The sequence below is a fragment of the Aquarana catesbeiana genome, linkage group LG06 (assembly GCF_042186555.1).
Source record: "Aquarana catesbeiana isolate 2022-GZ linkage group LG06, ASM4218655v1, whole genome shotgun sequence".
Classification (NCBI taxonomy): Eukaryota; Metazoa; Chordata; class Amphibia; order Anura; family Ranidae; genus Aquarana; species Aquarana catesbeiana.
The window spans coordinates 394,316,683-394,341,591 of NC_133329.1; the positions used below are offsets into that span (position 1 = coordinate 394,316,683).

Here is a 24,909-nt window from a genome sequence, read left to right on the forward strand (position 1 = left end):
GATGGCGAACCTTGGCACCCCAGATGTTTTGGAACTACATTTCCCATGATGCTCCACTACACTGCATAGTGCATGAGCATCATGGGAAATGTAGTTCCAAAACATCTGGGGTGCCAAGGTTTGCCATCACTGGCCTAGGCTATAAGAAGATTGCCAAGACCTTAAAACTGAGCTGCAGCACGGTGGCCAAGGCCATACAGCGGTTTAACAGGACGGGTTCCGCTCAGAACAGGCCTCGCCATGATTATCCAAAGAAGTTGAGTGCACGTGCTCAGCATCATATCCAGAGGTTGTCTTTGGGAATTAGACGTATGAGTAGGGCTGGGAAAAAAAATCGATTTAAATCTTGAATCGAGTTGAGAGGTCAAATCGATTCAAAATTTAAGCAAATTGATTTTTTTTTTTTTGTCACCACGCCGGTCCGAAGCGCTGCGGGCACGAGTTTTTAGGCGAGGCCGCGGCTACGGCTACGGCTAAAAACTCATGCCAGCAGCGCCTCCGGACCGGCGCGGACACCACGCCGGGCCTGAAGAGCTGCGGACAAGGAGTTTTTAGGTGAGGCCACGGCTTCGGCCTAGTCCGCTAGGCCGGACGCCGCGGCCTCGCCTAAAAGCTCATGCCCGCAGCGCCTCGGGACCGGCGCGGTTTCCAAAAAAACCTCGATTCGAATCGTGAATCGAGTTTCTTTTAAGAGAATCGAAGATTTTTTTTTTTTAAGAAAATCTCCCAGCCCTACGTATGAGTGCTGCCAGCATTGCTGCAGAGGTTGAAGGGGTGGGGGGGTCAGCCTGTCAGTGTTCAGACCATACGCCGCACACTGCATCAAAATGGTCTGCATGGCCGTCATCCCAGAAGGAAGACTCTTCTAAAGATGATGCACAAGTAAGCCTGCAAACAGTTTGCTGAAGACAAGCAGACTAAAGACATGGATTACTGGAACCATGTCCTGTGGTCTGATGAGAACAAGATAAACTGATTTGGTTCAGATGGTGACAAGCGTGTTTGGCGGCAACCAGGTGAGGAGTACAAAGACAAGTGTGTCTTGTCTACAGTCAAGCATGGTGGTGGGAGTGTCATGGTCTGGGACTGCATGAGTGCTGCCGGCACTGGGGAGCTACAGATCATTGAGGGAACCATGAATGGCAACATGTACTGTGACATACTGAAGCAGAGCATGATCCCCTCCCTTCCGAGACTGGACCGCAGGGCAGTATTGCAACATAACAACCCCAAACACACCTCCAAGACGACCACTGCCTTGCTAAAGAAGCTGAGGGTAAAGGTGATGGACTGGCCAAGCATGTCTCCAGACCTAAACCCTATTGAGCATTTGTGGGGCATCTTCAAAACAGAAGGCTGTGTGTTGAGTTATTTTGAGGGGACAACAAATTTACACTGTTATACAAGCTGTACACTCACTACTTTACATTGTAGCAAAGTGTCATTTCTTCAGTGTTGTCACATGAAAAGATAGAAGAAAATATTTACAAAAATGTGAGATGTGTACTCACTTTTGTGAGATACTGTACATATATATTTTTTCCCTCTCTTGAGGTTCCTTGTCCCACCTTGTAGTTCCTTCAGGGGAGAACTCATGGTGGTCTCCACATGTTCTCAGTGGTCTCCATGTATTTCCAAGAGATTTTACCATGACTCCTTGCCTCCTCCTCTCATGGATCCCCCAATCTTCTCCTCAGGGGGTGTCCTTGTCCTCTCCTTAAGGGTCTCCCCATCCCCTCCTCAGGAAGTGCACTTGTCCTCTCCTCATTGGTCAGCTCATCGTCTCCTCGGAGGGTGTCCCCATGTTCTCCTCTGGGGATATCCTCATCTCAGGGTTCCAGTCCCCCCCAATCTTCTCTTTGGGAAGAGGGTGGGAGGTTTGCTTATCCCCCCTCAGATTGTGGACCCCCCCCAAAACATAATTCCCCGACAGTATTGTACTCGTGGAACAATTCTCAGCTCCTATCACTTCCCTTCACTGATAATCCTGCCTGTTGTGTCACATAAAGTATTGGATGGATTGGAGAGGAATTAGAACCTCTGTCAGTTTTTATTGCTGTCTGTGCCCCCATTAGAGAGATTCTCCTTCTCTATGTCTCCTGTTTACCATTATCATTGGAAGTGCATCCTAATATTGGAGGTGTCGCAGACCTGAGGGGAAACCTTTTAATGGGGACACCGGTGGGATATCCCTCACTTCCTGTTTTGGATATGGGACAGGAAGTGAGGAAAAGTCTCCTCAATGAGCCAACGAATAAAGCACCGCTGACAGAGGTTATAACCCTCCATCCCACTATCCAGAATGAAAGCCGCGCTTCCTCTAGTTCTAATGTAATATCTCAGTGATTGGGTCGTTCTATGACCTCTCCAGTCACTCAGGGACCTCCATGGCAGCTCGGGGCCCCCCCTGTGTCCTCCAGAAGGGCCCCCTGGCTCTATGTTTCCTCCCACACCTCACTCACCGCCGCCGTGGCCAGGCTGTGCATGTTCGGAGCCTCCCCCCCGGGCTCACTCCTGTCCGGGTCCGCTCTTCCTCCGCCTCCCCCTCTCCAACAACAACCGGCGCCCGGCCCCTTCCGCTGACGTCACCGCCTCACGTGACCCACGCCCGGGGAGTCTGCTCACACGTTCCTCAAATCCGGGGACCCGCCGTACAGAGACCCCGGAGAGTTCACCACACACCCAAAAAAACAAGCGGGGTACGGAAATAAACGGGGAAAACCGAGCAGGGACCGGGGCTGACGTCATCGATGTGCGCGGCGCGGAACGGTCAGACGCAGGTGATGTCATTCCGCGCCTGACTGGGACGTTCGCTTCTGCGCTGAGAGGATCGGCACATTCCCGCCAAATCGTGCGCTGTGTGTGACAGGCGGAGGAGCCGGGCCCTGGGCCCCTACTGGGTGAGTGAGTGAGAGGGGCCACAGGTGCGCCATTTCCCCTGACACCCCCCCTATAGAGGGAGCTACAAGAGCCTGACACCCCCCCCCCCATATAGGGAGAACTGCCAGAGCCTGACACCCCCCCATAGAGGGAGCTACAAGAGCCTGCACGTCCCCCCCCCATATAGGGAGAACTGCCAGAGCCTGACACCCCCCCTATAGAGGGAGCTACAAGAGCCTGACACCCCCCCCCCCCCCCATATAGGGAGAACTGCCAGAGCCTGACACCCCCCATAGAGGGAGCTACAAGAGCCTGCACGTCCCCCCCCGCCATAGAGGGAACTGCCAGAGCCTGACCCCCCCCCCCCCTATAGAGGGAGCTACAAGAGCCTGACATCCCCTGCCATAGAGGGAACTGCCAGAGCCTGACACCCCCCCCCCACCCCTATAGAGGGAGCTACAAGAGACTGCACGTCCCCCCCAACACCCCCTTTAGAGGAAACTACAAGAGCCTGCAGTGTCCTCCGACACCCCCCTATAAAGGGAACTACAAGAGCCTGCAATGTCCCCAAACAAATTTCTTCCACAGTTTAGGCCGATACGTATTCTTCTAAGTATTTCTAGTAAAAAAAAAAAAATCGCAATAAGCGTATATTGTTTGGTTTGCACAAATGTTATAGCGTCTACAATGTAGGGGAAAGTTTTATGGCATTTTTATAATTTATTTTTACTGGTAATGGCGGCGATCTGTGATTTTTAACGGGACTGTGACATTATGGTGGACACATCAGACACTTCTTTGAAACCGTTGGAATTTATACAGCGATCAGAGCTATAAATAGCCACTGATTACTCTATAAATGTCACTGGCAGTGAAGGGGTAAAACACTAGGGGGCGATCAAGAGGTTAATTGTGTTCTAACTGGGGGGGGGGGGGGGGGGGGTGGGACTGACTGGGGGAGGAGAACGGTCGGTGTATCAGCTTTTTTTATCCCGTACCCTGCTGTGGTTTGTACTTTGGTTATTTTGTACAATAAAGGCGTTTTTATTGGAGTGCGGCTGTCCAGACCTTCCTTCCTTCCAATCGGTGTTTCTATATACTAAGAACACACAGATCCCCCGTTCCTGCTCTTTCAGGAGCGATTGTGGTCGCCAGGCACATCCATTGGCTCCTCAGTGACGCGGCAGGCCTTAAAGCGGACGCCGTACAGCTACGGCAATTTGCGCAGAGGAGCCATTCTGCCGCCGTCACGTGGTTAAAGTTCGTGTATGTGTGTACAGGCGTCCCAATACTTTTGGTAATATAGTGAGATATATATCTCTATTATAATTTTTTTTTTTTACCCCCCTTGGCATTTTTCGTGTTTTGTTGCCTCACAACCTGGAATTAACATGGATTGTTTGAGGATTTGCATCATTTAATTTACAGAACATGCCCACAACTTTGAAGATTTTTTTTTTTTTTTTATTGTGAAGCAAACAACAAAATAACAGAAAAAGTCAATGTGCATAACTATTCACCCCCCTAAAGTCAATACTTTGTAGAGCCTCCTTTTGCGGCTATCACAGCTCCAAGTCGCTTTGGATAAGTCTCTATGAACTTGGCACATCTTACCACTGGGATTTTTGCCCATTCCTCCTTGCAAAACTGCTCCATCTCCTTTAAGTTGGATGGTTTGCGCTTGTGAACAGCAATCTTTAAGTCTGACCACAGATTTTCTATTGGATTGAGGTCTGGGCTTTGACTTGGCCATTCCAACACATTTAAACGTTTCCCCTTAAACCACTCAAGTGTTGCTTTAGCAGTGTGTTTGGGGTCATTGTCCTGCTGGAAGGTGAACCTCTGTCCTAGCCTCAAATCACACACAGAGTGCTACAGGTTTTGCTCAAGAATATTCCTGTATTTATCACCATCCATCTTTCCCTCAACTCTGACCAGTTTCCCAGTCCCGACTGCTGAAAAACATCCCCACAGCATGATGCTGCCACCACCATGTTTCACAGTGGGGATGGTATTCTTTGGGCGATGTGATGTGTTGGGTTTTCACCAGACATAGCGTTTTCTTTGATGTCCAAAAAGTTCAGTTTTAGTCTCATCAGACCAGAGCACCTTCCTCCATACATTTTGGGAATCTCCCACATGCCTTTTTGCAAACTCGGAACATGCCATTTTTTGCTGAAAGTAATGTCTTTCTTCTGGCCACTCTGCCATAAAGCCCAACTCTATGGAGCGTACGGCTTATTGTGGTCCTATGTACAGATACTCCAGTCTCTGCTGTGGAACTCTGCAGCTCCTCCAGGGTTACCTTAGGTCTCTGTGCTCCTCTCTGATTAATGCCCTCCTTGCCCGGTCCGTGAGTTTTGGTGTGCGGCCATCTCTTGGCAGGTTTGCTGTTGTGCCATGTTCTTTCCGTTTGGTTATGATAGATTTGATGGTGCTCCTAGGGATCATCAAAGATTTGGATATTTTTTTTTTATAACCTAACCCTGACTTGTACTTCTCAACAACATTGTCCTTTACTTGTTTGGAGAGTTCCTTGGTCTTCATGGCAGTGTTTGGTTAGTGGTGTCTCTTGCTTAGTTGTTGCAGCCTCTGAGGCCTTTCACAAAGGTGTGTATATGTAATGACAGATCATGTGACACTTAGATTGCACACAGGTGGACATCATTTCACTAATTATGTGACTTCTGAAGGTAATTGGTTGCACCAGAGCTTTTTATGGGCTTCATAACAAAGGGAGTGAATACATACGCACATGCCAATTATCAGTTTTTTATTTCTGAAAAATAGTTTTATGTATATATTTTTCTAATTTTACTTCACCAACTTAGACTATTGTGTTCTGATCCATCACATATAATTCAGATTAAAAAAAACATTGGACTAAAGGCTGTAATGTAACAAAATAGGTAAAAAGCCAAGGGGGGTGACTATATACACACAGTGCCTTGCAAAAGTATTCACCCCCTTGGCTTTTTACCTATTTTGTTACATATATATATATATATATATATATATATACACACATGTACGTGTTTAGCTATAAGCTGATACACATTTGGCCTTATTTTTACTGTACCCTTTCACCCTTCAGATTGCCCCTTTTTTGAGATCTCTACCATTTTGCCGAAATGGCTTCCCTTAGCCTGAGGGGCTCAATTCGGATCCACTGCCTGAATATGGGGACATCGAAGTGGAAGGAAGGCAGCTGTGAAGTTGTGGAAAAAGATAACAAATACAGCCTCGTCGTGAGTTTCAATGCTGGCGGTGTACCTGCAAAATTTCAGGTGAGCCTATTGTTTTGTAGTCAATGGTCTCCTTCATATCATAACTTTTTTTTTTTGCCAGTTTTTGAAATCCATTTCTGAGCGACGGAAATGGAAAAGTAATTGTAATATTAAACTGCGGGATAACTGGAACAGCGATTTTACATGATTTATCATTCTTTTATGAATGTGAAGTGACCTTTCAAAGTGGCTGTAAACCCTTCTATATACCCAGCGAAGTGACTGACCTTGGGGCGATACACAGAGATTAAACCAATCCTTCTACATAAGTTATACCTGTTTACCTGCAGTCTTCTCTTCATCAATTCAAAGTGCTGAATTTAGAACTCTTGTCTGAGCTATCAGAAAAAAGGAAGCAGAGATCTGAAATTACAAACTGCAGAGCTCAGTGAGAGCTCTGAGAGCTGATTGGAATGAAGGAAGGGACTAGGGATCGACCGATATCGATTTTCGGTGCTGATACAATACCGATATTTCGGCCACCTCTCAGGTCGATATGTACATTTAAAAAAAAAATTTACACTTTTTTTTTTTTTTTGTGTATGACTGTTATTGCTATCACAAGGAATGTAACATCCCCTGTGACAGTAATAGGCAATGACAGGTCCTCTTTATGGAGAGATCAGGGATCTATAAGACTCCAAACCCCTCCTTTGCACTTGAAAGTATTTTTAAAGCGTCAAGATCGGCGTTTTTTGGATACTTATATTTCTCGAATCGTCTTCCAGGGCAGCATCCGAGAGATAGGCTCCTCCTCCCTAAAACAGGAAACACATTAGTCCACCATTATAAATTTCACACTCTTACCTGTGTGCCTCAGTTGTTTGTGTTTCCTCCGGACCCACAGGAGCTGCAAGAACGTTTGTTATTTTATTTTCACCTGTCTCTGTGCTTGTTGCAGGAGACCCCCTGCCAGCATCCCATACAGCCCAAGGGGCTTTGGGAGGGCGAGCAGGCGCAGCACTGGGCAACATTGCTCAAAGCCTGAGATTTCGCCCCTACTGAGGGGTCTGCAATCATCCCCCCAGGCTGCAGGAGGACTCTGTCATCCCCACCCCATGCCGCTGTTAGGCCTGTGTATGCTTCCGCAAGCACCCCCCTCTGGCTTTCCGCAGAATCTGGAGCCCGCCAGGAGGGATGGATACATGCATAGATGGGCGCCCCCCCCCCCCGCCGCCGCCGCCGCCCGCTGCCGAAAACCTCAGCAGCAGAGGGTCTAGCAGGGAGGGTTTTGCACCTTCTAAATTAGGTCCCTGGTGGCTGCGGCTGTCCCCCCAAACGAATCCACCGCTCTCCGGGCGGCGCAGCAGCGTCCTCACCGCCACAGGCCGCTACAGGAAGTCGGGGGTGTACCAAGATGGCGCCGAGGAAGTTCCGCTTCCGGGTTGGCGGCCATTTTCCCGTAGTCTATCTACTACGGAGATAGAGCAGGGACACCTAGGGGCGGGAAGTTTATAAAAAAAAAAAAAAAAAAGAGAAAGAAAACAGAATACAAATAGCAAATTTGTTCAATGCTACCCCTCACTACCAGCACAGTTACTCTACAATACAGCGGCATGTGCAGGTGTGTCCACCAACCTGCATGGGGTCAGCCGGGGGCGGGGCCGGAGCTTATGCAGGAAGCAGATAAAAAGGCCTCTAAGCAGAGGATCCTGGTGGCTGATCATGTCTGACGCTTCCCCACCCTGCCCTGCAGATCCTGCAAATCAGGACAGCTCCAAGGTAAGCCAGAATATTCTTGAATTATCTCTGTCTTAACCTCTTTACTGCCTATCTACAGGCAGTTCCTTTGACCACCTGAACTCACGGGGTTTTTTTTTGTTCTCTATGCTCGCTTGCAGGCAAAGACCCCTGAGGAAAGGAAGGCTAAAGGCAAAACATGTGCCTCATGCAGCCACAGGCTTTCCCCAGATTGGAAAAAGCCCCTGTGTCAGAAATGCTTAGACAAAATGGTGGCAAAAGAATCACAGGGATTTTTGAAAGACCTGCTCAATTCTTTTAAGAAAGAAATTCAGAGCACCATGGCACCACTACGCTCAGCTATAGAGAAATTAGAAACGCCAGCAAGTGTCGCTCAGGCCAGTATCCCATCTACCAGCGGAACACACATTCCAAGGGAGAACAAGGTACAGGCAGAACAAGAGGTGGATTCAGATGAATCTGAACAATCTGAATCAGAAGACGGTATCTGTTCAGACTCAGAGGAGGAAGATGACACGACAGACTGCAACCTGTTTCCTTCTGAGGACACAGACAGTCTTCTCAAAGCCATCACTGACACTCTAGGCATTAAAGAACAGAAAACCGCAGAACTCACTATGCATGACAGAATGTACAAAGGGCTCCAGCCCAAGAAGCCAAGAACGTTCCCGGTACACCAAACACTTAAAGACATAGTCAAAAAGGAATGGGAAGACCCAGAGAAAAAGCTTTTCATCCCCGCCACAATCAAACGCAGATACCCGTTTGCGGAAGCAGACACCAAAACCTGGGCTAAATGCCCCAAGGTGGATGCCTCTCTGGCAAAAATCACGAACAAATCGGACTTGGCTTTTGATGACGCAGGTACCCTCAGCGACCCCATGGACAAGAAAATAGAAGCTCTCCTGAAAAGGGCATGGGAAGCAGGGGCGGCAAACCTAAATCCGGCTATTGCTTCCACCTGCACAGCCCGAACCTTGCTAGTCTGGCTAACCCAGCTGCAAGATCTATTGGAGAACGACACACCCAGGGAGGAACTAATTAAAACCATCCCCACACTAACTAGAGCGGCAGCTTTCTTGGCAGATGCTTCAGCAGAAACTGTCAGAATATCCTCTAGGACCACGGCACTACTAAACTCGGCCCGCAGAGCCCTGTGGTTAAAATCCTGGGGGGGGATGCACCTTCCAAGAACCGTTTATGTGGCATACCATTCACTGGAGACCTACTGTTTGGTCCCGAACTAGAAACAGTCCTGGATAGGACTGCAGCAAAAAATAAGGGGTTCCCTCAAACCAAGAAGAGACAAGGGAAGGCGCCCTTTCGGCATTTCAAGAAATTCAATAAGCCAGGGGCAAAAAAGCACTGCGGTCAACAAAACAAGAAAGACAAAGGTGAATTCATCCTCAAGCCTAATACCCAAAAGAACAAAAAACAATGACTGCCTTCAGGTGGGGGGCAGATTGGCGGCTTTCTCCCACCAATGGGAGGAGATAACAGAAAACAAATTCATACTGCGCACCATAGCGGACGGTTACGCAATAGAATTCTCCAACCGCCCCCCAACCAAATACTTAGTGACCATGCTACCCAAGGACAGCAATCAAGCAAAGGTGTTTCTAGAATCCCTACAGAAACTATTAGATCAGAAGGTGATTTGTCACGTTCCCCAAGAGGAGGAACAGAAGGGCTTCTACTCACACATCTTCGCAAAAAGAAAACCATCAGGCAAACTAAGGCTGATACCAAACCTCAAACCACTCAACCGAGGAATAAGATACAAGAGATTCAGAATGGAATCTATCTATTCAATCAGGAACATCCTACCGCAGGAGACATTCATGGCAACACTAGACTTACAGGATGCCTACCTACATGTCCCCATAAGGAAGGATCACCAAAGGTTTCTAAGGTTCGCAATCCAGGGGCCAGCAGCTACGCTGCACCTACAGTACACAGCTCTCCCCTTCGGAATCTCCTCAGCTCCAAGAATATTCTCAAAAATAATGGCGGAAGCGCTAAAAGGTCTAAGACAAGAGGGTATTGGAATAATACCATACTTAGACGACCTCCTGTTCTTTGCGGACTCAGCAGCAATCCTAGAAAACAACCTGCGCAAGAGTATGATCTATCTGCAAAACCTGGGATGGTTAATAAACGCAGAGAAATCGCAAATGATCCCAAGCCAGAGAGTAGTGTACCTGGGATACGTGCTGGACTCCAGACTGTCAAAAATTTTCCTAACAAAGGGAAAAGACGTAAAAATGACACAAGCAATTACGTCCCTGCTAAGGAACCATTCCACAACGATCAGGCACGGAATGTCCGTACTAGGACTGATGACGTCTTCCATTCCAGCCATCACCTGGGCACAAATTCACATGCGACCCTTACAGAACTACATTCTGTCCCAATGGGATGGCAGGCAAGCATCCCTAGAAAAATCCATTCCCGTCCCCGCCACAGTCAAACAAACACTCTACTGGTGGCTCAACCCACTTCGGGTCATCGAGGGGCGCAGATGGGCTCAAGTCAATCCAGTCAGCATCACCACCGATGCAAGCGCCCTAGGATGGGGAGCCCACATGGAAGGGCGGTTCTCGCAAGGGAAATGGACACCCAAATGGGCACGAGCCTCCTCAAACTTGAGAGAGCTGAAAGCTGTGGGGGAAGCGCTAAAAACCTTCAAGCCAGCATTACAGGGGAGAGCATGGTTCAGTCATTTAAAAAATCTCAGCATACAACCTCAGCTGACACTGACGGACCGCCCGGATCTACTGTCACAAGGCCCAGTCAACCATCCGAACCACAAAATCTCGAAGCTCTCGGCTTGGTTACTGAGAGGGTAAAACTCCAGAACAAAGGCCTGTCAGACAGAGTAATCAACACCATCTTAAACAGCAGAAAGCCGGTAACGAGAGCCATCTATGAGAAAATAAGGAAAAAATTTGTTTCTTGGTACGAAGACAGACCAATCTCCAACGGTGGGATAATTCCAATAGTTTTGGACTTCCTACAAGATGGTGCAGACAAAAACATATCACCAAGTACCCTGAAAGTACAAGTTGCAGCACTTTCCTCGGTCATGGATACTAGACTAGCGGAAGACCCGCTGATAAGACGATTCCTCATAGCTCTTAAAAGATCCAAACCAGCCAAATTGTACAAAACTCCCACCTGGGACATGGGCACAGTACTTAAGGGCTTTCTTTCCCCTCCGTTTGAACCTATCGAGGACAGCTCAGACAAAAACCTCACGTTAAAAACTGCGCTCCTTCTGGCCTTAGTATCCGCCAGAAGAGTGAGTGAGATCCAAGCTCTATCTTCAATAGAACCATACTGTCTAATACATCTGGACAAGATAATTCTCTCTCCAGATCCGGCCTTTCTACCCAAGGTCTCTTCTACATTTCACAGAACCCAAAACATCGTCATACCCTCACTTCCAACAACCATGGATAGTAGGAAAAGAAACATTTACAGCAAACTTGATGTAAGGAACACGCTCATAGCGTATCTCGAAAGAACAAAAGAATGGCGTAGAACGACCTCCCTCTTCATCCTCTATGCAGGAATCAACAGAGGGAAACAAGCTTCAAAAAGCACCATCAGCAGATGGATAAGGATGGCCATACAGATTACCTATAAGGCACAGAATCTCACTCCACCTAGTGAAATCAGAGCGCACTCAACTAGAGCCTGGGCAACCTCGGCCGCAGAGAAAGCAGGGGCAACTCCGGAGCAGATCTGCAGGGCAGCGACATGGTCGAGCTTCAGTACTTTCGCTAAGCACTACCGCATAGACCAGCTGTCTGACCAAGACCAAGCATTTGGTCGTAAAGTGCTCCAGTCTCTAACCCCACCCTAGTAAGTATTGCTTGATATATCCTCTCGGATGCTGCCCTGGAAGACGATTCGAGAAAACAGAGTTAGGTACCTGGTAACTCTTTTTCTAAGAAGTCTTCCAGGGCAGCACTAGTTCCCACCCTTGAAACAACAAAAACCAGGTACAGAGGGGGAGCTTGCAGCTTACAGGGAATTCCTTCGGTGCTTTAACATAACTGAGGCACACAGGTAAGAGTGTGAAATTTATAATGGTGGACTAATGTGTTTCCTGTTTTAGGGAGGAGGAGCCTATCTCTCGGATGCTGCCCTGGAAGACTTCTTAGAAAAAGAGTTACCAGGTACCTAACTCTGTTTTTTCAAAACTGGCGCCTTTAGGATGCCAGTGATCCGGGAAGTGATGTTATGACATCGCTTCCGGGTTACTAGATCCGAGACCCGAACGAAGCATCGGCTTTGTTCGGGTCTTCGGCCAGCCGGCAGACGTGCCAGCTGGTTGCTTGTGCCTCCCAGTGGGACGTGAGAGCCCGGGCGAGTGGCGGAAGGTGGCGGGGGGGGGAACGGACGTCCCCTCCCGCTGCTTGTAATAACAGCCAACCGTCTAAAGAATGGTACCGGGGTGATGCATGCAGCTGCAAGCATCACCCTGGTAAAACCCCTTGAAGCAATATCGGTCGATCCCTAGAAGGGACCCCTCCCCTTCACACAGGAATAGAGCTGAGGCTGTTAATCACAGGCTGTGTGCTAGAGATTCCTCCCCTGTCACTTTTTTTTTTTTTTTCAGAAAAACTTGTCAGAAATGACTCATGCTGATAGTAGAGGAAGGAGGCAGCAGAGAGAAATGACATTTAAGTGTTCTTAATTGAGACAAGTACACACTATAGAGGGATATGCTTTGTTTATATTTAGTGCCTGATGTTTGCAGCCACTGTAAAGCGGCATTAAACCCAAAGCCAAAAATTTCTTTTTTAGGCTATTTTTCTCTCTGTTTTTACTTGGTAATCTGGCCAGTAACACACCACCTGTATTGGATCGACCCCACTCTGCATGAAGGCGCACAGGGGAGGCACGGCCCCCTGTTGACAGCAACATTGTTAATCTGGGGGGAGGAGCGTGTTAAGCTGGCCATACTACATTATACAATTTTCTCTTATTCAATTTCCTTTAAATTTACCTTCAAATATGTAGTGCAAGGGCCTGCTTGATTGCGTACAAATTGAAAATGTTTAAGTCTGACCTCCATATTATTATATGGTTTTTGTAAATCTAAAGGAAAATTGGACAAGAAAATTTAGTATAATGTATGGCCAGTACACACGGTACGATTGTTGGCAGGGGATCGTCTGTTGACAGACTGTTGTCCTTACTTTTAGTACGCTCCTTTTGATAATTGTTGTCCAACTTTCGGCCAACAAATGTTAGATGACAGGCTAGTAAATTTTCGGCGGACAACGGTTTGACGTCCAGATTTTCATATGATTTTCAAATCCGTCACACAAAAGTCGAAAGTACAAACGCGCACGCTCGGAATCGGTGCTCGCCAGACACGACATTAGTAGAAGGAGCCCAAAGGGTGGCGCTCAAGAACTGAAATTCCTCGTCGTACGTCACTACATTCCTGTTTGTGGCACGACATTTGTGTGCTGTTAGTATGTAAGACAAGATTCTGGCACACGCTCTTATGACAAAAATCAGACGCTCGGTTGGCCAACAATCGTACCGTGTGTACGAGGCTATAGATATACTTTTTAAAAACAGACTTTGTGGGCTGATCACCAGGTGTAAAGAAAAGGGAGCCTAAAAAAGAAAACTAATACAGCCATCACATGTAAGAATTGGTAAGCTGCAATATATTTAGGTTTAATGTTACATTAAAGTGGGGTTCTACCCAAAAAAACAAAAATACCTAAAAAATTCTAAAAAAAAAAAACAAAAAAAATTTGGATTTTTTTTTTTTTCACTTACCTCTAAATGCCTGTTGCTAGGTGGTCCCTCGTAGTCTGCCTCTTCCTTTGCCTGGGCTGGTGACATCACTTCCCCCTCGGCACAGGAAGGGCTCGGCTCTGCTCCCTCCCTCCTGTCAATCATCTGGGACCCATTACAGGTCCCAGGTGATTGAGCGGCCAATCACGGCGTGCGGCGCCGCTCGCGCATGCGCAGTGGGTGCCAGGCTGTGAAGCCACAGCCCGGCGCCCACAGTTGAAATGCCGGCGCCGACGAGCGGAGGGGGGGGACGAGCGGGGCTTTGATCCCCCGCATCGCTGGACCCTGGGACAGTTAAGTGTCCAATTAAAAGTCAGCAGCTGCAGTATTTGTAGCTGCTGACTTTTCTTTTTTTTTTTTTTAATGGACCCCCTGGGTGGAACTCCTCTTTAACCACTTCAGCCCCGGAAGGTTTTACCCCCTTTATGATCAGGCCATTTTTTGCGATACGGCACTGCGTCGCTTTAACTGACAATTGCGCGGGCGTGCGACGCTGTACCCAAATTGATGCGCTTTTTTTTTTTTTTTTTTTCCCCCCCACAAATAGAGCTTTATTTTGGTGGTATTTGATCACCTCTGCCGTTTTTGGGGTTTTTTTTGCGCTATAAATGAAAAAACTTTTTTTAAATTTCTGCTATAAAGATGCCCAATTAAAAAAAAAAAAAAAAAAAAATTCATCAGTTTAGGCCAATATGTATTCTACGTATTTTTGGTAAAAAATCCCAATAAGCGTTTGGTTTATGCAAAAGTTATATCAGCTACAAACTATGTGATATTTTTATGGCATTATTATTTTTTCGTTTTTCGTTTTTTTTTTTTTTTTTTATCGGGACTGCGGCATTGCAGCGGACAAATAGGACACTGACACTTTTTTTGGGAACCAGTGACGACATTACAGTGATTAGTGCTAAAAATGTGCACTGTCACTGTACTAATGACACTGGCTGGAAAGGCTGTAAAGTCAGCACAGTGGGAATTATTTCATGACCTTTCAGAGCTAGTCATTCATTTTAATGCAGTAAAAAAAAAAAAAAATAACCAACAATTTTGTTCCAATTTTACATTTGTAGCTCCATCAGAACATTAAAAATGTTGTTTTGCGGCCGGCTGGAGTGAAACAAAGCAGGTTATTGGTTACGTTGAAGGATACGAGTTCTCTGACCATTGATAAGGTTCCAAGCAAAGATGCAGAGGAGCTGAAACACTTCCTGGAGACCATTAATCATGAAAAGGCTCAAACAGGTAAGGGAGACCCTTGTTAGGGGGATGGACATTAAAGCTTTTATACCCCTTTTTATATGTAATTATTGTACCTGTAAGGCTCTGTACACTTTATCCTCTTCATTACCAAGTCATGGCATTGAAATAAAGAGCCATAAGTTTGCTCCAAAATGTATCCATCCTGCCTGTGACTTTAATGTCACTTTCCAGACAGATTACTAGAAAGCTGCTTGATAATGTCTACAAGAAAACACTTTGTATTCATAAATGTTATAATATTTTCCCAGTAAAACCAATTCAAGGATCTGGAAGTTTTGGCTGCATTCTGGGAAACAGAAGTGCCCAGCGAGACAGCAGCAGACCTTTAACTAACCTCCAAAGTCAGGTATGCCTAAGTTTTATATCTGAGATATTGATTACTGTTTTAGTGTGCATGACTATAGTAGGTCTGTCACCATTTGTGTGTAGTCAATCTGTAGGCACGGTGTCCTTACTGTTAAATATATGTGAACGCACTGCAGCAAGTGAACATAGTACAACAGAAAACATTGTTTAGTTTTCAGAAGTTTAATTCTGCGGTCATGTGACACCCCCCCCCCCCCCCCAGCCTTTTTTGTGGGTGGTCATGTGACCCCCCAGCCTTTTTTGTGGGTGGTCATGTGACCCCCCAGCCTTTTTTGTGGGTGGTCATGTGACCCCCCCCCAGCCTTTTTTGTGGGTGGTCATGTGACCCCCCCCCCCCCTGCCTTTTTTGTGGGTGGTCATGTGACCCCCCCCCCCCCTGCCTTTTTTGTGGGTGGTCATGTGACCCCCCCCCTGCCTTTTTTGTGGGTGGTCATGTGACCCCCCCCCCTGCCTTTTTTGTGGGTGGTCATGTGACCCCCCCCCCTGCCTTTTTTGTGGGTGGTCATGTGACCCCCCCCCTGCCTTTTTTGTGGGTGGTCATGTGACCCCCCCCCCCTGCCTTTTTTGGTGGGTGGTCATGTGACCCCCCCTGCCTTTTTTGGTGGGTGGTCATGTGACCCTCCCTGCCTTTTTTGGTGGGTGGTCATGTGACCCCCCCCCCTGCCTTTTTTGGTGGGTGGTCATGTTTTTTTTTTTTTTTTTGCGGTTGTGGATGACCTCCCACTGACCCCCCCCCCCCCCCCCCCTAAACACACACACACACACACTCTGCTCTTTTGCCTATATAACAAAACACAGATGTGGGGAGGTACTTTCTCCATCTGTGTATGCGGCACTCCAGAATGTAGTTAGACAGTGAGGCTTCTGCTGACAGCTGCTGTCAATCAAAACAGCAGGGCTGAGAGGGTGGAGGGGTAGCAGCTGAACTGACTACAGAGACACAGGCACTCTGTGCATCAGCATAGCATCCTCTATCTTTGAACAACAAGAAGAGGGAAGCTAACTTACCATGCAAGCATGGATCTGACTGTCGGGATCAACCAGTTTCTCATTAATGGAGTAAGTCTACCATGGAAAGATTGACATAGACAAAAGCACATGGATAACAAAAACATTTTAACCACTTGAAGACCAGGCCTTTTTGTGAAACTCTTTGCTAAAAACATAAAACCCCCAAACGTTACATTTTATTTTAGCAGAGACCCTAGAGAATAAAATGGCAATCGTTTGGGAAAAAATACAGCGCAATCGTCAGTTAATGCGACGCAGTGCCGTATCGCAAAAATGGCCTGGTCAGGAAGTGGGTAAAACCTTCTGTGGCTGAAGTGGTTAAACGTCAAAGTAATGACGTATTTTTCCTATGGGCTGGTCTTCAAGGTGGTTAGGGCTAAGTTCACCTTTAAAAAAAAAAAAATTATAATCATTAATGTAATTAATGCACATTATTTGCACGCTTTCATAGCAGGAAAATTAATGGACTATGAGAACGCTCACCAGCGCCCTCGCAGCTCATTGATAACTACAAGGAAACTGTGAATGAATGATGCAGCTGTGTGGGTGGAGCCAAGTACACCTGCGCTGTTTTCAAATTGTGCCAGTGGGTGTGGGGAGAGGATCCCCTGCCTGCTGTCGGGGGGGGGGGGGCAAATGCTGGAACATGTTCCAAAGGTGAATTTAAAGTTTAAACTTTCTTAGTGTTCAGTAAGTTAAAGGTTTTGCTCATTGTAGAGAAAATGACTATATATTTTTTTTTTTTTCTCTTTGCAAGACTCCTACCAAAAGAGTGAGCTTTGAGACCAAGGAAGAAACGCCAGTAAAAAAGCAAATTACTAATAATGGACGAGTGCCTGGAAAAACCTCGCTGAATGTTATGACACCGAATCGAGGTGGAAGTGGGCCTGTAACATCTACTCCACATAGGACCGGCTTAACCGAAACCAAGTATGAAAACACACATAACCAAGATCACAGACCAAACCTTGGCCGTAAATAATAATAAACATGGGTAAAGGGGGCTTTAATAGAAATGTGTACCCTTATTTTTTAAAGTTTTCCCACTTTGATGAGCGCTCTAGGTAGTCCAATGAGCTTCCTGTCATTCAGTAACTGCCTGCTCGTGCGAGGTATGAGCACACAGCTACACTGACAGTCTGCACAAGCCTGAGATTGCACCCTTGTTCTGCTAATTGTGGGTGCAATGCTTTACAGGCGCCTTAAAAAAAAATTGTAATTGCAGCAAAACGCCATGCAAACTGCTAAATACACAAGTGAGATGAGAACAGTACAAGGGAACGGTTTTACAATACAAATTATTCACATTTCTGTTTAACCACTTTTTACGATTTACACCCTGCTGTACTGCAAAGTGACTTTACTATTTTCTGGTTCAGTTTTACTGATTGCTTTGTCACTTTCCTTCTTGCTGGACAGCGGTAGTGCTGCTGATTTGAGCCGTATCAAAAAAGAGGGGACACTATGGGCTGTAAAGCTGAACCAGAAAATGTAATTTACCTGGCTGTGCAGTATTGGTTATGGGATTCTATGGACTGACTGAGCTAAACTTGTAATCCTTTTGGCAGGTTTAACAGTTCATATAGATTTGTCATCTTTATATTTACCTGTGTTCAGGGAGGTTTGCATTAAAGTGGTTAAATTTACTAGCTTGTATCACCACAGAGTGGTACTGCGGATACACAAATTAGTACATGTGCCACGTCCTGATTTAATAGGAGAGTAATAACAGAGCATAGAGTTTGGACTTTTTAGGTACACCATTACACAATATTAAAATGAAATATATTTGTTATGTTTTGGCTGTTATACTTGACGCGTTCATTACAGTTTAAATGCAATGCGAAGTTATCTTTGTATCTGTGTCATATCTTTAAATAAAAAATTAAAAAAAAAAAAAAAAAAAAAAATGAAATATCTTTTAATACAAAAATATATACAATAAACAGTTGAGCTAAAATTCACACTGATACTGCCTATATGATAACGTATTGGCCACTTATACATAAAACCATTGCATTGCATAGAAAATGAAAATTGTATACGTTAAGATTAATTCCAGAGTGGTTGATGTATTGTAGATTGGTGGCGTACTATAACTTGGCTCGCTCTACATGTTGCGCGCCGAGCGCTTATTCAGGAGCTTAAGACAACTATTATGCTTGCAAAAATACATAAAAAGCATATATAAATATCTCACAACTATTATGCGTGAAAAACTACATAATAAGCATATATAAATAGCTCACATTTAAACAGATGAATATAAGAAAAATAATACAAAACGTAAAATCCGATTGACTACCCCAAAGACCCAACAGGATGAGAACCCAAACCAAGTAAGAGGAGAAAATTTTAAATCTATACCATATACATTGTTACCATGTCAATATGTTATACACGCCCCACAGTTGTTGGTTTGCTCCACCTACTTGGTTTGGGTTCTCATCCTGTTGGGTCTTTGGGTAGTCAATCGGATTTATTCTACTTTTTGTATTTTTGTGATATTCATCTGTTTAAATGTGAGATATTTATATATGCTTTTTATGTCTTTTTTCCATGCATAATAGTTGTCTTGAGCTCCTGAAGAAGCGCTCGGCGCGTAACATGTAGAGCGAGCCAAGTTACAGTACGCCACCAATCTACAAATACATCAAGAACTCTGCAATTAATCTTGCCGTATACAATTATTTTCATTTTCTATGAAGTGCACTGATTTGATGTATAAGTGGCCAATACTTTATCATATAGGCAGTATCTATCAGCGTCAATTTTAGCTCAATTGTCTGAATATATTTTTGTATTCAAGATATTTAATTTTAATTATTGTGTACTGGTGTGCCTAAAAAGTCCAAACTTTATGTTCTGTTATTACTCTTGCATTAAAGTGGAACTCAGATTTTTTTTTTTTTTTTTTTTAAGTACCCTTGAGGTGGGGCCCCCCGAACACTCCAAGGGATAACTGCTTTTAGGGGTAGAGCAAAAAGGTGCGATACTGACCTTATTCCTCACTCTGGCGTGTGGGCAGGCCCTCACCATCTTTACATACAAAGCAGGGCTCCTGGTCCTGCATTGTTTTTGATGATGATCGATAGCAAGCACCTTACAGAAAAAGAGACAAGTCGCACATTGTAGTGGATGCCTGCCAGATTGGGGAATAAGGTAAGTAATGCAGCTTTATTTTTCTACTCTTTGACTAGATCAGTATGCATTGTGGGGGGAAGCCTAACACTAGGATTATCAGCTTGTGCTGGAAGCTGATACTACCTGAATCCTGTGCACTAGCTACTTCCCAGAGAAGTTGAACCCTTTCAGACTGCCTTTACGTAGAACCATTTCCCTAGAACTATTTGGGATGTCTAGAGAGTCCATATATGGGAGAATGTGAACCTGCTTCAAGGAAAATGACACATCATGACCTCACTGCAACCTCACAGCGCAGACCCTGCAAGATATCTTCTTGTACCCTCTAATGCCGCGTACACGCGATCGGAAATTCAGCCAGCAAAGGACCGATGAGAGCTTTTGGTCGGAAAATGCGACCGTGTGTATGCTCCATCGGACTTTTGCTGGCGGAATTCCCGCCAGCAAAAGATTGAGAGCAGGTTCTCAATTTTTCGGTCGGAAAAAGTTCCTATCCGAAAATGCAATGGTCTGTACAAACGCCGACGCTCAAAATTCCTATGCATGCTCGGAAACAATTCGACGCATGCTCGGAAGCATTGAACTTCATTTTCTCGTCTCGTCGTAGTGTTGTACGTCACCGCGTTCTTGACGGTCGAAAGTTCAGAGAACTTTTGTGTGACCGTGTGTATGCAAGGCAAGCTTGAGCGGAATTCCGTCAAAAAAAACCATCCAAGTTTTTTCCGAAGGAAAATCTGCTCATGTGTACGGAGCATAATTCATGGGTGCTCAACCCGTGGCCCTCCAGCTGTTGTGGAACAAGTCCCATCATGCCTCTGCCGTTGGGAGTCATGCTTGTAACTGTCAGCCTTGCAATCCCTTATGGAACTTGTAGTTCTGCAACAGCAGGAGGGGCACAGGTTGAGCACCTATGTAAAATTGGCCCCAAGTATCTTGTGCTTTTTGAATCTGGGTTCACTTTTTGATTGGGCCTTGACTATATTTCTTGTACATATAGTTTGACTCCAACTTGTAGTCCTCTTTCTAGCTCACAGCCCAGTGAGCACCTGTTTTGTCTAATGCTTATATGTAGGGTAATTGGATAGTGAGACATAGGAGGAGTTCAACTAAAACAGGACCACAGAGTATCTGGTGCATCTGTGCATGGTAACCAATCGGCTTCTAACTTTTCAGCTTGTTCAATTAGGCTTTGACAATAAAACCTAGAAGCTGATTGGTTACTATGCATCGCTCCACCAGATTCTGTGTGCTCCAGTTTTAGTAAATCTTCCCCACAGGGTAGTTTGCTAATGATCAGGGTGAGTAAAGTTTTCAGGAAGTGGGTACACCTAGGTTTTGGGCAGTGGCTCATCCCCAGGTGCTCACAGGATGTTTCAGACCAATTTTTGACGGTGCAAACTAGACCAGTTTGATCTTGCTGCTGCATATAGGTGACTTGGGGGTAAACCCAAGTCAACTTGAACTGTGTGTTTCACTCGCAGGAGTGAAAAAAGGAAGAGAATGCAGTCTCCAAGCTCTGACATAGAAGATTATCCTAAAGAGAATGATTCAACTACGTATGTAGAGTCACAAGTCAACCGGTTGGGTCTAGGGGGGGGATGCTTGGAGTTGTGCCTTTTGATTTGCTTGTCTTCCAGGCTCTAGCTGTTCACAGCTTTTATTTTATTTTTTTCCTCCTAATCTATTTTGCTGAAAAATTTCAACTCCATTTGTCAAGCTCAACCTCACAGCTCAGGTTCATTGATGGTGTGATTACATTTGATCATTGTCAGATTATTTCCTTTTGGATAAGTGGTTTCATGCATCATTGTTCTATTTTTGTTCATTTGGGTTAAGGTGTCTGATGAAAGATTAGGTAATTGTGGGCACCGTGGGCTTGATTTAAAAAGAACAAACAGGAGCTGCCCATAGCTGATAAACCCATATTGCTTAATTTTTGCTGGTTAGAAAAGGGAAATCCTCACATTTTAGATTCAAATGGTTATAGTGATATTGTGACCTATTCAAGAGTCTTATTTAAAAATGCACACATTTATAGTTAAACGTTTTATTTTTTTTATTGGGCATACAAACTCGGTTTTCCTTCCTAGTTAGTTAACACTTTTTTGTTTGCACCTTTCAGTCCATGCTACATTTAACTGAAGCCTTATCTTTTGGTGTGACTTGATAACTGGACTGGAAATTTCATTCTATGGTCACCATATTTTTTGTTTTTAGCATTTTTTTCTTTAGATCACCTATTAAATGGGTAAACCTTGATATTGGGTTCACTGGAGTGCACAAAAGTTTTGGTCTGGCTATGGGTTTTGCACATTTTTTTGTTTGTTAGAGAGACATTGGACTTCATGGGTGAGAGAGAGAGACTGTTGTCCATGGCAACCATGTTTATTTTTTCAGTGTAGATTAAAGGGGTTGTAAACCCTCACGGTTTTTCACCTCAATGCATTATATGCATTGAGGTGAAAAACCTCTTGTAGTGCACCAGCCCCCCCAGAGCCCCCATTTTACTTACCTGAGCTCAATCGTTCCTGCGCCGGGGACGAGCACACCCGCTCCAGCCCGGTGTCTCGGTTCCTGATTGGGTAGATTGATAGCAGCTCAGCCACTGGCTCCAGCTTCTGTCAATCAAATCCAATGACGTGAGAGCTGGGGGGGGGGGGGGGGGCGGCGGTCCTGCTGTCTGTGTCAATGGATGCAGCAGCAGGACACAGGAGCGCGACCGCATGGGTACCCTGAGGGAGAGCGCTTCACCGATGGGGCACTCAAGAAGGAGGAGGAGCCAGAAGTGCCGCTGAGGGTGTGGGTTTTGCTTTTTTTTTTTTTTTAAGTTTTTAAACTGAACATTTACATATCCTTTAAAGTGGAACTACACTGCATCTAAGCACCAAAAACACTAATTCATTTTTAATATTCAAAGCACTCCCCCATCCATGTCTCCATGCTTTATTTTGCTGGGAATTTCATGTTGAAAAACGCCCCCCCTATTTTTTTGGCCTGCGTCATCTTGAGTAAGGGCAGATGATTAATGTCGCATTTACTTTCTGAAATTCCTCTGCCCTTAGCTCAGGCATGCTGGCAGGAGGGTGTGCTTAGCTGAGAGATATCCTTTCCTATCTATTTACTGATGTTAACAGCATGTTGACTGAGACGGTGAAGTTCTGCTTTCAAGGAGAAGGGGAGAAAAAAAAATCCATACTTCTATGTTGCATTATCTGTGTGATGCTGCAGCTGTCCCATTTTGACTCCTAAGGGTCAGTTCACACCATAAATCCGCACATGAATGTGCTGTATGTTCCTGTGTGATTCAAATGCCATCCGGGTGCAGTGCAATTTCAGCCCATTCATTTGAATGGGTTAAAATGGCACCGGACCACACATAAGTAGTGCACTACTTTATAAAACATGCAGCAACCGGCTAGCATGGTACAACTGTACCAAGTGATCCAGTGCAGGCAAACGCATTGGATTTTGAGGTGTCTTTTGAGGCAACTGCTGCAGATCGCAAGTGCAGAGTGTTTTGAACACAGTGCAGGAAATGCACATGGGTCGCATGTTTCCTGCACCACATTCTGGTGTGAACTGGCCCTAAGATCGCTAGCTGAGTGATCACATGACCATTGATCCCTCAGCGGTCTGCTCCGATCAGAGAGCGGTGACTGTCCGCCACCAATCTCTGCTCCACTCCAATGCTCACTGGAGTGCGGGGCTGTGCACTGTCAATCGTGTAGCGGAGTGGATTGGACAGTATTGTCGGGATCCTTCCTGCACCTGACGCTGCTTTTTCACATCAGCTAATAGCGGGCAGTTGGAGGACTAAAGTAAGTGTACTGTGACCGTAAGAAAATTGCAGTCAAAAAGCTTTGGCAATACTTTTCTTTTCTAAACTTAACTCCCATATATGTTACATTTTGAAAGAGTCCAACAAAAAAAAATAAAGGTGGGTAGGTCCCTTAGCCTGAATTGGATATCTGTCTGTCAGCCCGTTCCTCTGATGCTGAATTACCGGGGTGTCAAGTGGGAGATTTTAGGTAACTTTCTGGAATTGAACTTCTCAGTCGTAATTAGTCAGTCTGCCACCAGTATAAGCCTTTTAAAAGAATAGAGGATTGCTGGCACACATGACGAACATATTGCAGAAGACTTGTGCTTCCTTTATGTTCACATAATAAAATGTGTATAGATCTGATGTCTTTGTGAATTTACTTAGCAGCTAACCTGGAATTCTTTCAAACCCATAAAAGAAAAAATAGTGATTGGTTGCCATGGGCAGTGGTCAGCACAGGTGTCTTTGGTTTGGCCCTTCTTCAACTACTATATCATTAGTAATAAGTTGTGTTGCGTAGCTGACTAAACTTTGTTACATACCACTGTCTCCATTCATGTTTTAATAAGAATGCATTTTCAGGCTTGTGTGACTTACCTGCACGGGATTTATATGGCACGCTGTTCACTTCCAAGGGATTTGTTTGCACATCTTCTCTGGGCTCCCATAATTTTGGCAAGCTTGCTTTGTTGTGATTAAACATAGCTTTATTGGCCTTACAAGTGTATGATCTTGCTTCATTTTAACTTTACGCTTCTTGATCTGTGATTCTTCTCAGCACCAATAAGGCCTTAACTGATCCAGCACGCAAGTTCCTAAATAGCAGCCGCGAGAAGCAGCTAAATCTGAAGCAGGTGGAGGAAAATCGACCAGGTACAATATACCACCATATACATGCCTTTGTTTCACTTTCACGTTGAAGCAAGGGAATCTTACATCTGCCTTGTAATATATGCGCATCTTATAGCTATGTACAGATGGACAAGTTTTAACACCTGCCGGCCCTTTATAAGAGGTTCTTAATGCCAGGAGGTGGGCCTTCTGATCATGTGAATGCTGTGATTAGCAGTCACAACTATCGCGTGATCGGAAAGCTCCCTTTTCAGTTGTTTTCTGCTAACCGCCGCTCTCTGCAAAATGTTTACATAGGGGCGCATATCTGCGGTCCCTTGGTGTTAAAGTCCACCCGCTAAGAGGCTACTTATATGCCTACCTTTGGTGGGAAGTGGTTGTTATTTGCTTATAACGCTAGTCTGGAAAAAATTTTATTTTCTTTTCATCTATCTTATTCAGGAAGCCTTAAAGAGGAGGTCCAGCCAAAAAAAAAATTAATATAAAAGTCAGCAGCTACAAATACTGCAGCTGCTGACTTTTAATATTAGGACACTTACCTGTCCAGAGAGCCCCCAATGTCGGCACCGCGGCCTATCTTGGGATCGACTCTCGGGTGCTGCTGCCGCCATTCCTGGTAAGGGGACCAGGCAGTAAAGTCTTTCGGCTTCGCTGCTGGTTCCCTACTGCGCATAGCGCGCTATGCTTTCCAGTTGGCCCGGCAGAGGGGGAAGGAGCAGGGTGACAGTAATAAGGAGAGCCGGCAAAACTGTAATCCTT

At 45.4% G+C, this 24,909-nt stretch overlaps 2 protein-coding genes across 3 annotated transcripts in view; one reads left to right on the forward strand and one right to left on the reverse strand.

The window, feature by feature from the left end:
• Window positions 1-2,618, reverse strand: part of CNOT9 (CCR4-NOT transcription complex subunit 9) — a 28,014-nt gene extending 25,396 nt beyond the window's left edge. Inside the window, exon 1 of the mRNA XM_073634373.1 lies at window positions 2,463-2,618. Coding sequence (XP_073490474.1) covers window positions 2,463-2,486 — 24 coding nt within the window. The 5' untranslated portion in view covers window positions 2,487-2,618. The remainder of the gene's footprint in view (window positions 1-2,462) is intronic.
• Window positions 2,619-2,665: 47 nt separating this feature from the next.
• Window positions 2,666-24,909, forward strand: part of USP37 (ubiquitin specific peptidase 37) — a 52,720-nt gene continuing 30,476 nt past the window's right edge. The window contains exons 1-7 of one of the 2 annotated variants that reach the window (XM_073634372.1): window positions 2,666-2,900; window positions 5,975-6,167; window positions 14,765-14,936; window positions 15,203-15,300; window positions 17,089-17,261; window positions 20,957-21,031; window positions 24,077-24,171. In XM_073634372.1, the coding sequence (XP_073490473.1) occupies window positions 6,012-6,167; window positions 14,765-14,936; window positions 15,203-15,300; window positions 17,089-17,261; window positions 20,957-21,031; window positions 24,077-24,171 (769 nt within the window). In that variant the 5' untranslated portion in view covers window positions 2,666-2,900; window positions 5,975-6,011. The remainder of the gene's footprint in view (window positions 2,901-5,974; window positions 6,168-14,764; window positions 14,937-15,202; window positions 15,301-17,088; window positions 17,262-20,956; window positions 21,032-24,076; window positions 24,172-24,909) is intronic. The other variant, XM_073634371.1, reaches the window with a different exon arrangement.